The 13,656-nt window shown below is 42.1% G+C and overlaps 1 protein-coding gene across 6 annotated transcripts in view; it reads left to right on the forward strand.

Moving 5' to 3' along the window:
• The window catches only part of SH3PXD2B (SH3 and PX domains 2B), a 116,665-nt gene that overhangs the window by 40,429 nt on the left and 62,580 nt on the right, over positions 1 to 13,656 (forward strand). For 4 of the 6 annotated variants that reach the window (XM_083483488.1, XM_083483489.1, XM_083483486.1 and 1 more), the window contains exon 3: positions 11,054 to 11,129. The exons of 1 other annotated variant lie outside the window; for it this stretch is intronic. In XM_083483488.1, coding sequence (XP_083339614.1) covers positions 11,054 to 11,129 — 76 coding nt within the window. Of the gene's footprint in view, positions 1 to 11,053; positions 11,139 to 13,656 lie in introns of those variants that run through there. One more of the 6 variants, XM_083483491.1, reaches the window with a different exon arrangement.

Genomic DNA, 13,656 nt, shown 5'->3' on the forward strand with positions numbered 1-13,656 from the left:
AAACATATATTTACACACACATTCCTTTTGGTTTAACATGTTGTTTTAAGGGCTTTCTATGTTCACTCAGGTAGTCTGTGGCACATCTGTAAAAATAGGATCCACCTTGGGTCTGCTTTCATGTCCTACTTGTGGGCTTTCCAGAGGCATCTGGCTGGTCACTGCTGGGCTTTGACCTGATCCAGCAGGGCTCTTCTTACCTTGCTGGTCACTTCTATGATCGCTGCGCCCACATAGGAATTGTTCTAACCATGTTAGATAGCTCCACAAGAAGGAACTGCACGGAAGTGTTTTCTGGTGGTTTTAGCTGCTTTTCATGAGCCTGCTCTTAGAGTTGGATAACATGAGTTATGAACTGCAACAGGTAGAATAGGATGTGAGTACCAAGGGTTATAATTGGATGTACATGCCTTTTTATTTCATTTGCCTGGACCCTAACACAGTCCATGTGCTCTCTCCCTGGGTTCAGGGGCTTTTTTTGTTCAGGAAGTAGAGTACTATATTGGGGTGGTTACCAATTAGAAACAAGTAGCATGTTATTTTGTGTTTTCAGCTATAATTATTACTTACCTTAAATTGGTCCCCAGCTGTGTCTCTTATTGTCCAGCTACAGGGAAAGGCAAAGCTCATTATCAGCTATGTAATGTTTGCCTAAAAGGTATGGGAGCTTTCATTTTGTTATAAATAATTGTTATTGCAATTTTTTTGTTGGCCCATCCATGTTTTGAGTTTAGTTGGTCAACAAAAAATGGTTGCAATGATTCATTCTATGCAACTGGCAGTTTGGGTCCCCACTGAGAAATAACTTGAGGTATTCCTGCCTTCTTACAAGACTTCAGTCTGCTAATAATGGCATCCTGGCTCAGTTGAACTGTTCCTAATATCCTTTTGTGGCAAGTCTGGGATACTTCTGGCAATTGCCGTCTGTACAATGCTGCTCTTTTATCTCTGGCTTTTATATACTGTACTGGTGTATAGTTGAAGGAGTCAGACATTTTTGATGATTCTGCTAAAGAAATTGTCTTTTAAAAAAACCCTGTCTGTCTCGTCTCCAGTTCCATAAAACAGAAGCTAACTGCATGTCTGCTCTTGGCTATAAAGAAAAAAGTCTCAATTTGCTGAGGGGGATGGGGAGAGAGGCATGTCTAACTTTTTTCCTATTTCAGCTTTAGCCTTTCAGGTATGAAGCTAGTACTTAACAGGGCTACAGAATTTCCTCTTGCTGTTTACATTTCAGTTGATGTGACAAAGCCACTCATTTAAAAACTGATAAAATTTAAATTATACTTATAAGCCAACATTTGCTATTGTTGATAAATAAATGACAATTAATATTCTAAAACTTCTAAAAGTTTTAGTAACTTTTTCCTTTTATGTTACAGATTTGTACACCACTTAATTGTAATTCTAAGTGGTGAAAACTATATAGAGGGAGCTGTGACCAATGAAGTCACTGCATTAGCGCAAGGACTTCCATCGGCTCAATGGGACTTCCTCTTCTTATGAGCCCCCCCCCCAATCTGCTATGGAGGGTTGGGGAGCCCCCAGAATAAATCTGGGATGATGCAGGGAGAAGATGCCCCATTGTACAGGCAGGAGTCCTTGCACTAGCAAGACAACTTAATTGGATACAATCCTATATTCTAGAAATTATTTACAATACATTATGTCTGAAAAATCCAGTATTGGAATTTTGGGCAGACAGATTGGAACGTTTATACAGGGGTCAGCAAACTTTTTCGGCAGGGGGCCAGTCCACTGTCCCTCCGACCTTGTGGGGGGCTGGACTATGTATTGCCCCACAATAAACCCAGAGATGCATTTTAAATAAAAGGGTACATTCTACTCATGTAAAAACACCAGGCGGGCCCCACAAATAACCCAGAGATGCATTTTAAATAAAAGGGCACATTCTACTCATGTAAAAGCACGCTGATTCCTGGACCATCTGCGGGCCGGATTGAGAAGGCGGTTGGGCCGGATCCAGCCCCCGGGCCTTAGTTTGCCTACCCATGGTTTATAATCTGTCTGTCCCACTGAACTCAGGGGGACTTACTTGTAGATAGATGTTTATAGGATTACATCCTCAATATTCTCTTTCCTCTTTCCCCCAGTTAGCTTAACTGGGGTGTTTATTTTACTAATATAGTATAAAAAACCTGCTAAACCCCCCCCCCAGGCAGCTTAATTAATAGTCATCAATTCTCTTCATGGTAGGGGTAGGAGTAGGTGAGACGTGTTAACAGTCTACTCTCCACCCCCCTGAAAACAAGCCCTTTCTTTATTCTTTTTGCACGTTCATAGTTGGCAAAGGGAACGGCTTCCTCCCCACCTACCCATCCCACCACCCTTTTGCTTTAAACTGGCAAGGCTTCCCAAGCCAGTGACTTAAGCATTCCAGGGAGTAGTGCCTGTGGTCTACTTTATGCAGTCCCCCTTCTGACATTCTCATTCTCAGCCCAGATAACAAAGGCAGGGAATGGTAAGAGCCAGGGGAGAGAGGGGTCCATAGCAGTCTGCAGAAGGATCATAAGCCCATTCAGAGCACAAAGCAACTATAAACTGGGTTTCAAATGAATTCCCAAGAACTTGTTAGAATAGGAAAGGTGACAGAAAGCGGAACTGTTTTTCTCAGCACAGTAGAGGTTTCATTCATTAGGATGAAACTCTCTTCCCAGCTTATTTTCTTCCATTTCTGTTAGAACTTTGCAGCGTGGGTTTACAATATAAATTTTATATACATATACTTTCAAACTAGTTTCCAGAGATGGCTAGAGACTGCAATGGTGGCTGCTCCTTCACTGTGCCACCAGACAGGCTTCATTGTCTTTGCATGGTTTCAACTAGTGGCACGGTTGGGTAATTTGCAGAAAACCAGAATTGCCTTTTGTTCCGATTCAGTGCTAAAGAGCGGATTTTTGCGGGGAAAGTGCCAAGGCAAAAAGCAAGTAAGTAAGAAAAAGTGCTTGGACGCGGCGCTTTAAAGCACAGACCTGTGCCTGAAAAGCTCGGAGCAAAGTTGTAGATGAGCCCCAACTTCTTGCTCTTGGTGAATGCATGGCAGGCACGACAAGGGGAGCAACGGCAAGCAGTGCCAAAAGACGAAAGGCCTTTTTTGAGCAGGAGAGTGCTGAAGAGAAGACATTGCAAGGCCATTTGCTTTCTGCACATTGGAATGAATAGGCAGCCTCACCCAGGCTGTACCACAACTGCTCATCCACCCCCACTGTGGACTGTAACAGCTTCAGGCTGATTTACTTCTCTTTTCATTAGATTTAATTGGGTGGGTGTCAGAGCTGAGGTCAGTGCAGTATAGTAGTTGAAGTTGGCTTTAATGTGTTGCCAGTGCATTTCTGGGGGCAGCCTTTATGCTATTTGTTTTTTGCTGTTTCCAGCTGCAGTCTTTGTACATTTTTCTTACATTTAAGCTAGTTAGAGCAGTTTATAGCTATATGTATAAGGTTTCCAGTGACTTCATAGGAAATTCCTTACAGTGTTCATGCTGTTGCCATCCTTTATAGCTTCTATTTTTGACTTGCTTTACCTACTGTTCATCAATCTATGAGATGCTCCGTGTTCTCCTATAGGCTCCTACCAGTCTAGTCATGAACAGTGCAATCCTATGCATATTTACTTAAATGTAAGTCCTACTGGTTAAGTAGTGCTTACTCCCAAGTAAGTGCATAGGGTTTTCAATTGCCTTTTAGGTGACAGAAGCAATTAGCAATATCCTTGTGCATGGCTTTAACAATGCTTTTTATGTGTATTATTTATGTATAAAAATGAACCTGGGGAGAAAAAAACCCCTACATTTTATTTGAACTAGTGAATTGATTTTCTATTCTTTAAGATTCCAGCTAGCATTTGATTTTTGATTCTTTTTTTAAAAAAAAATGATACTCCCCCTCCCCCCTCCCCCCAGAAGCAGTTTTGGAAAATTCTGAGTACTTTTTGCTTAAATAAATAAATAAATAAATGTATATAGACAAATACATAGAATATAACGGACATGCAACTTCAAAAACATGGAGTATGTAGTTAGTTGGAAAATTGTCTGTCCAGTATATTCTTATGCCTTTCCTCTATGTTGCCTTTTAGATCTACAAAGGCTTTCCTATATTGTCGTACCTTGGAAGTCGAACAGAATCTGTTCCGGAAGTCCATTCAACATTCAAAACATTCAGCTTCCAAAGTGCGGCTTCTGATTGGCTGCAGGAAGCTCCTGCAGACAATCAGAAGCCGCGAAAGCCCCATCGGATGTTTGGCTTCCAAAAGAACGTTCAAAAACTAGAACAGTCACTTCTGGTTTTCAGTCGTTCGGGATCCGGAACATTTGACTTCCAAGGCATTCAGGAGCTGAGGTACGACTGTATATCATTCCAATCTTAAATCAAGAATTCCAGATTAAAGTATATAATACAGGCAATAGTCATACCAATCTGATATGACTCTGCCAGTCTTTTTTTGTTCACTGGTGATTCTGATTTGTACATTAACTTTTCCACCAATGTAATTCTCTAGAACTTCCTATTGTCATTCCTTTGTGACCCCTTTCAGCTTCCTCCAAAATTTGTAGTTGTTAAAAGTGCTGATGCTAATAAGTTGCCAATAAATCATGTAATACTCAGATCCATCTTATTTTCAGAAAATATGTACAGTAACTCCCAGCTGATGGACCATTTTTGGCTGGCTGGCTTGTGTACTGTCTTGTATTTCCTAAAAAACAAGCAACCAGAAAGTTTGCATTTGTGGTCAAACCCACAACATGGGGTGTAATGTACCCCTATTTTCACAGTCTTTCCAGCAAAATGGGAAGAGCTGGTGATCAATTTTGCATAATTCTAACGGCTTGGTGTATTGTGGTGCCTTTCCCTTTTGTATACTGTGTCTTCGCCTAGTGTAAAGAACTGCTGGGGGCAACACTTGCCTCCAGAAATAAATTGGACTTATGCAAAAAGTCTTGTTGATTTTTTTTTTTTTTTTAGGAAAGTGATGAGGCAATGCACAGAAAAGTGTGGGCTAGCAGTTGCTTGATTCAATGTCAAATAACCTTCCTGCAAGCAAATAGTGATGAAAGTTCAATAAACAGGTTTGCATGTGACCAGCATCTATAAGTCAGGAACAGGGAACACTTTGCCCTGCAGCTGATGTTGATCTCTAATTCCTATCATTCCTTCTTTGAGGGATCTAAGCAACAAATTTTGGAAAAGGTTGAAGAGAACCTACTTGCATCCCACACTCATACTTAACACTACATTTCCGCTTTCTTATTCTCTGAAAGGTATAGATTGTTGTACAAAGGGTTTCCTGTCATTTTACTGCTACTTACAAAGCCTGACCACGCACCCTTTCAAATGGTGATCACTCTGATTTATGACTCTGGCAAATTCCCTGTTGTGTTATGACCAGTGGGTAGGACTTTATTTTATCTTTGAACTTAGTTCCACAGTTGCACTTGGTCTGCTGAAGGAACTACTGTAAATTTCTAAAGCTGTGCAATGCTGGCTCTAAGCTTTCTTTGTCCTAAAGTTTTGATAGAAGAGAAACATTGAAAATAGGTTTTCATAAAATTCAGTCTCATCCCAGCACACCCTTCCTCAGTGCTTATCGCAACTTGTCGCTAACTGACACCTGAAGCCCTAGTTTTAAAATTATTTCTTCAATTTCCTACCTCCACACATGCTCTCAGTGCTCAAACTCAGGCAAATTTTGCCATGTTGAATGCACAATCAGGGAGCAAAGTGTTGCAAAACTTTGGGAGTGATCATTGCCAACTAAAGAGTTGCCACTTTGATAGCAAGTACATCACCTTACACCTTATGGTATCATTATAACAAGCTTGTGGGCTTTTATTTAGTGAATAATCTTATGTGCATTAAGTAATCCAAGGACATAAGAATAATCGGCAGAGGTTCCTGACCCCCCCCCCCGCCCTGCTATTTGAAGAACGAGTGAGCAAGCGAGTAAATCAGACAGACCACATGGAGTCAACTCTGCCTGCGTCCCGGCAGTGGGCTGCCACATCACACAGGACCGGGTAGGTGGGTGGGGGTGGGGAGAGCAGCATTCTTCCCATTCAGCAGTTTAAAACATAAGCTTGTGGCTGAAGAAAAGCTAATAATCCACTCCAAGCAAAACAGTATCTCAGCTGTCTATAGCCGCCACAGGTGTTTTGTGTTATGAAGAAACAAGGCTGGATGTCTGGAGGTTTCCAGGCTTTTGGTCACAGATTGTTTGGTTGTCCTTGATGACACAGTCTTGCAGCTCTGAAACTGGAATGGAGGATTTGAAATTATGTTAAGGGAAAAGAAACAACTAAATGAACGGCTGGCAAGAACGGATTTTGCTTTTCCCTCGGTTACTAGGCCAGATGTTAGTAGACTAGAAATTGGAAAACGCCTCTTGAGTCAAAATTATTTCTAAGCTTCTTGTGGAAATGTAGGGGCATTTTGTTTTGCTGCAAAGGGATTGAAATGTTCTCCAGTTTTTAAGATCCCTGATCTTATTCTTCAGCATATATGATCCTGGGTTGTCTTATCACTATATTTTTATGCCTGTTGCTTGTTGTTAACGGTTACCTGTTTCATGTGATGGGCATGTGGTCATGGTCTACACAGGCAAAGAGTCAGTGCAACCCATCACCAAGTATGTGGTTGTTTCTGCATTGGAATTCCTGAGTGCTGATGAATCAAAATGGCCAAAGTCCATTCCTCAGCCTGTTCCCTTGTAAGGACCTAATGTCAGAACCACCAATTTAGAAAGCCAGCTCTGTGCTGCTACATGTTGATGGTCTGTCATTCACAGCAGCCAATGTCTGTTATCCATCTTCTGTTGCAAGGAACACAGTTCAGAAAGAAGGAAAATCGTCATATATGGTGAAAAGCTTGGTAGTGGTTTTGTAATCATGAACGTCCCATCCCAAAATCATTGTCGCCCCTTCAGTTTGAGATATGTTAATATCTCCTTTCTGCCCTACACAAAGGAGCAGTGTGGTGATGAGTGATAGTTCATCATTTACCCAGTGTCTGCTGTAAATGTTAATGGCCTTCCCATACAGGAAGTGTGTTAGTCATTTACATCCTTTCTCCATAAAATGGCCCAGCACGATTTTAATGTGAGCAGATGATAATGTTGCATAATCCTTTAATTCTACAGGAAAATTGAGCAACAGGGGCTTGCTACAAGCACCAAAACCTGTGCAGTAACTACAGCTAGCAGGGAGAGTATATTGTCTTTAGAAAATGGCATGTTTAATGTTTAGGTGGTGGCTTCTTTAATCAGAAAAGCAAGCAAACAAATACTTTGCATGTCTGTTTCAAATATATTCCTGTGGAGAATGCACTTGAGCCCTTCCACTTTTGTTATGCTATCTGTGTCTTTGTTTGGAGCCCTGCGGTGTCTTCTACATAAAACTGAATGTCTCATTCAGCATTTCATGCATGCTGTTTTGCAGTGCTTCAGAATAATCCAGGCATGGCCAGTGTAACCTGTTGGATGCATCAGTTTACATGGCACGTTGCACTGCCATCTTGAGGGCAGGAGGAAAAGCATACTAAAAATAAGTATGAATTCTGTTTTTTGGACATTTGCCCTCAAGATGGCAGCTGTAATTTAAGGCTGTGAGATGCTGGTTTATTCCCTGCATGTTCCTTCTGAAGCATCAGATGAGCTTTACACTTTGCTGCTGCCCCTGGATCACGGAGGACAAATGAGTGAGAGAATCTGGTTCATTGTCAGAGGTGCTGTTGGATAGCTGGCTTTTGACTAGTAAAGGTAAACCCCTGACCATTAGGTCCAGTCGTGGACGACTCTGGGGTTGCAGCGCTCATCTTGCTCTATAGGCCGAGGGAGCCGGCGTTTGTCCACAGACAGCTTCTGAGTCATGTGGCCAGCATGACTAAGCCGCTTCTGGCAAACCAGGGCACTGCATGGAAACGCCATTTACCTTCCTGCCGGAGTGGTACCTATTTATCTACTTACTCTTTACGTGCTTTCAAACTGCTAGGTGGGCAGGAGCTGGGACCGAACAACAGGAGCTCACCCCGTCATGGGGATTTGAACTGCTGACCTTCTGATCGGCAAGCACTAGGATTTTGACTAGCATGGTAGTTTAAAAACAGGGAAAGCTTCTCCCTCTGCTGGAAACCCAACTTCAGTCTTCTTGATTCATCCCGAGGCAACTTTAATGAGAACAGGGGGCTGAAGGGGCAGAGGCAGAAGGACTGACCTGCCTGGGTTGTTTACCAAGTGTAAAGAGTTGGAAAAGAGGGTTTCTTTCTTTAGGAAGGGGAAGCAGAGGAATACTGGATGTAGGAATGACTTTAAGGGGAATTGATTTGGTGGAATTTGCTTTTTGTAAAGTGTGCATACTGTTGTAACAGTGAATGGGAGGGTCAGCAAATATGTGGAGTTGGGGCAGTTCATATCCTTTCTCTGCTCTGTATTAATTGTACCCATTGACATTGCTTGTCTCCATTCTGTTTGCATCTCCATTTCATGCTTTCCAATTGTTACACATTTTTAGTCTGGTTTGTTTTGATCTGTGTTGGCCTGATACCATTGCCAAAAGGTATTAATTGTAGAATTGTTGAATGTGTTACACCTTAGATGAAGATGTGGGGTTTTTTGTTGTTGTTTTGTTGTTGTTTTTTTGCAAGTAGGGGTTCTTCCCCCTGACCTGGCAATGGTGGACTTGTAGCACTGCCATTTTCTGGTGACAGCAGTTCCCTCAGTGTCCAGCCAGTGATTCATATTTTATCATTGACAGAGGCAAGCATCTGTTAAGTCACCAGTCTGGGTGATTTCCAGGAAGGGAATGATATTAATGAGGTAATCACTGCTTGCTTCAGTGTATTGTGGATGAAAGAAAGCTACAGTTCTGCAATGAATTAAAGTTTTTGGATTAACCCGTTGAAGGATTTGTTTACTGCCCCAGCACTGGAGGAAGGAAAGGAGCTTGACCAGATTTGTATGATAGTCCCAAACAACTTGAGTCATGGCTCTTGTGCAAGGATAGTAAAAATGGTGCCCCCCCCCCGGATATTGCTGGGCCACAACTGGAACAACTGACCATTGCCCATAGTGGCTTGGACTGATGGCCATTGGAATCCAGCTTCTTGGCTACCTGTTTTTTTATCATTTTATTATAAATAGAAATTCATCACAAAACAATATATACTTAATATTACATTACATATATTACATACAAAACATACCTGTGTTCTATTGTTCACCGTATTTTTGACGCACATATGTGAATATGCGTTGTAGACGAAGTGGTGCTATGCTGAAAATTGCGGAGACTTAAAGAAGAATGATGATGGACTTCTTGTGGACTCCCTGCCCTGGGAGGTTGACCTAGTATCTTCCCTAATGAGCTCTAGAAAGCAGGTAGTGATCGTTGTTTCATTGATTTGGCTGAAATTGGAAACTTTCTTAATTTGAGGTGTGTCGTCCCCCCCAATTCTTGCCTTTCATGTGATGCATCATGATTTTATTGAAGTTTTGTTGTTTTTGTGAAATGCTTACAAACCTATCCTGTGGAGCAGTATGAATACATAGGCAGTTGACATTTCAGTAATGATGCGTGTGAACAGAGACGCTGAAAATTTGGCATCTGTCAAACATAGACCCTGCCAAGTATGTGAAGTAATATTGGAGGGCAGGGTCTGAGATGAGAGGAGTCTTGTCTTGGTCGGAGTTCTTTGGATGTGTCTGGCTGTCCCCCAAAGGTTCAAAGTGAACTCCTGACAAGCCGTATTCTTATTACGTTTGTTTAGTGTTCTGCTTCTACTCCTCTCAGAACATGATGTATTGACTGTACTACAAGTTTGCTTGATGATTCACTGTGGTGCCATCTCATAACAGTTTGGAAATAAACTTGCTTAATAATTGAATCTGATCACCAGTCCATCTAGCTAAGTGTTGTCCACTGGCTGACACAGACTCTCCAGCATTTTTGCCTCTCCCAGTCCTATGCAGAAATACTGGGGACTGAGCCTGGGACCTTTTGCACACAGAACATGCACTTTGCCATTGAGCCATGCCCACCCCCACCCCACCCTCATGTTGAAAACTTGAATCTCCTGGGATGTATAACTCCTCTGAAAAGTTTTGAAGGATTTGATTCCATTGACATGAGCATCAGAAGGTGCAGATAAGAATCTTGCAAATTTGAATTCATTGTTGTGTGAGATCAGGGGTTGAGAATTTTTGCATAGTCTTGGTGGCCAGCCAGAAATGTGTTGTCTCCAGGACATGCCCTTAACACAGTGGGTGGGGTCTCAAACCTTGTGTCATACCCATTAAACACTTGCCTTTTGAAGTCAAGAGACAAGCTGAAGCCTTGCTGAAACAGTCAGAAGTAGAGGCATGCCCACCTTGCTGTGTCTCTGCCCCCTCTTGAGCAGCCTGAACCCCACAGCTGCCACCCAGCAGGCATGACAAATAGTTATCTGCCTTTTTTCTTCACCTTGGAGCTGAAGAGGACAGGTGAAGGTTTGTTTTGATGCTCTTCTGGCACCCATCAAGTGCAGAGCTTAAACAAATAACAGGCTTCTGGTCATCTTTAAAGCAGGGGTAGGAGAACTATCCCTCCCACTCTCTAGTGTTACTGTGATGAGGAAGCCTTGGTCTAGTCTTACTCTCTAGAGGCCAGCTAACTAGTCATTATGGCTACTCAAGGGAGCATGTTTGTTGAACCCTTTGTGAAATCAAAGAAAAGTAACCCACATTACCGACATCATGGGGGAGCTTGTTATCAACTCCAAAACTTTTCCCAAAACAGAACATTATTCTGCCCTCTTGTGGAATCTCCTGCCTCCCCAATCTCATGCTTGGCTTTCTTCCCTGCCTGTCATTGTCAAATAATGATAAGTTAATGTTAAATTATATTGTGTGTACTTTCCCTCATTTCTCTCTCTCTCTCTCTCTCTCTCTCTCTCTCTCTCTCTCTCTCATCTCTTTTTTTAAAAAAGTGTGTGGGAGGGGTTGCATTTGTTAGGTGTTCCTTTTGCTGTTCTTTTAATTTTCTCTCTCCCCCTTTTTTTTAAAGATGCAAATGTTGGACAAATTCCCAATGGAAGGAGGACAGAAGGACCCTAAGCAAAGAATCATACCCTTTCTGCCAGGTTTGTAAGGTGAACAATACAGATCTATCCATTGGGATGTTGCCTCTTCTTTGCTGCCCCTTCTCCTCTTTGTATAACAGGACACCTCAAGACACTAACAATATACTTCAAACATATACTTATGTGTTCAGTACCCACAGTTGTTCAGGGAAGTTTTTAATGGTTGGTGCTTTATTGTGTTTTTAATATTTTGTTGGAAGCTGCCCAGAGTGGCTGGGGCAATCCACTCAGATGGGTGGATGAGGTTGATGATCATCATCATCATTATCACCACCATAATCATCTTAAAGGAATAGTGGCACACACGCGGGCTTTTCTTTAATACCTTGTCTACTGCTTTTTGGAATCTGAACACTGATGTGGTCTCTGAAAATGCCTAGAGAAGTACAGAGGGGAGCCCTAGAGCTGACATGCCAAATGCTGTAGCCAATTGCTGGCAAAGGAACTGAGGATATGTTAGAATAGCTGATTGCTGCAGTTTTAAAATCACCCGAGGTGTTTACTGTTGGGAGGATAGCCTTTCCTTTTGGACCTCTCCTGCAATTTATTTGTTTCATTTTGTGTGTAGGTTATACACAGTGGTTTTTGTATCATTAGGACTTTTTGCTGAGGATTCAGATATTTTATCAATATGTCACTTCTGTTGTGGATCTGTTTCTTTCCCCTCAATCCAAATTGCACTTTGCTGTTGCTTACCCCTCCTGCTCCTGCCAATTTAGCCAACTGTTCTAAGTTCAGCCTGAAATGTCATTGTGAGTGTGGGAAGGACATATTTGCCTAGTGCCTGCTACTGGCTCAACTTTTGAGAGATAGACACTCCTCAGGTCCATTCCATTTTTATTTTTAAAAACAGCAATAGCTCCTCCATGCTACTCCTTTAGCTAAATGCTTCCCACTGTATTTCCTTCAGTGGAATCACTTTGACTAGCTTTTTAAAATATGTATGTTGCGGGGGCGGGAAAGAAACTAGTTCTGGCTTTTTCCCTTTGGAGATTAACAGCTCTTTTCTAGTGCAGCACTTGTGCCTTACAGATCTTTAAAAGTCTTGGATGATACTGATTGTTTGCATCTGCTTCAGTCTTGTCTCTGGTGTGGTCTTGGGTTGAAACAACGTTGGTCATACTGGTGGGTGACTTGAATCAGGGAATAGTAGATGGGGAGTTAACCCTTGTTGGTTTTCCTGGAGTTCTCAGCAACTTTCATGACCATTATATCATTTTGGTCCATCTCTCTCGGTTGAGACTTGGAGACTCAGCTTTGATTCTTTCTTGAGGGACCAGTTCAGAAGGTGGTGTTGTGGGACTTCCATCTCATGGCCTTTAGGATGCTGCAGAGGTACCATCTTATCCCCCATAAGCTTTTAACATCTGTGTGTAACCACTAGAGTGTCACCCAAGGCTTGTACATGGACAGCAGGAGCATAAATCTGAAGCAGCTAGCACCTACAGAATAAAAAGTCACCCCAAAGCCAGGCATGGCTGCACCCAGTAGCAAAGCTGCCTCCTCATTTTTTCCACTCTTGAAACATGCAGAAGAATAACACACTTTTTATTTTACCCAGAAAAAATGCAAATTTTAGCAGGCTGGTGGATGGATGCTGTTCTGCATCTGTCATGTAAAATGGAGCCTTCCCGTTAATTCACAGAGGGAGTTGTGTGTGTCTTTAAGTGACTGCTGATAAGCTCAGCAAAGGGAGGCTGTTTTGGTGTAAACCCCTCTTTGCTTCACAGCCTTTTTTTCTGATGCACATCTTAAACCTAGTTCTCACAGATAGTAAAAGATTTTAAATGTTGCATGTTTCATTGCTTTAAATGTTGCATTGCTGAAATTGTGAGTGCTCAGATGTTGGGAGACGATGGTTTTGGTTTTGTTCTGTGAACTGCCCTGAAACCTCCAGGCATAGGGTGGTATATAAATTCAAATCATCATCATCATCATCATCATCATCATCATTATCATCATCATCATCATCCAGGGAATTGGGCTGCAATGCTGTTGGTTTGCAAATGACATGCTACTCTTTCCATCTGCTCATCCCAAGGGAAGCTGTGGAAATCCTGAACAGATAAGTGTCAGAAGGCAGAAGCTAAATCCAGAGTCAGAAGAAGTTCTGTGGATTAGGAAGCATGCTGTTCTGGATGGAAGTATGCAATAATTTAGACAGGGCTTCACGCTCTTGAAAGTTCTTGGCCCAGACTATATATGAAAGCACAGGTGCTACTGGTGACTAGCCTTTTGCTAGCTGGAGTTTTGCATCTGGCCAACTAGATTTTGGAAAAAGCAGATCTAGCCTGAGTTGCACAGGCTTCAGTTAGCCACACTAGACTGCTTCACACAGGGCTGTCTTCAAAGATTCTTCAGAAAATTCAACTGGTACAGAATGCATCTGCTTATGCTGATGCAATATTAGTAACAATAGTGGCGTATTCATTTCTGGACTCAGCTTAAAGCACTGACCTTTTGGAATCCTAAATGTTTGGCACATTAGATCAGTGCCAGATGACCTGCTCTCAGGTTCATTGTCATG

The sequence above is a fragment of the Podarcis liolepis genome, assembly GCF_965112155.1.
Source record: "Podarcis liolepis genome assembly, chromosome: 2".
Lineage (NCBI taxonomy): Eukaryota > Metazoa > Chordata > Lepidosauria > Squamata > Lacertidae > Podarcis > Podarcis liolepis.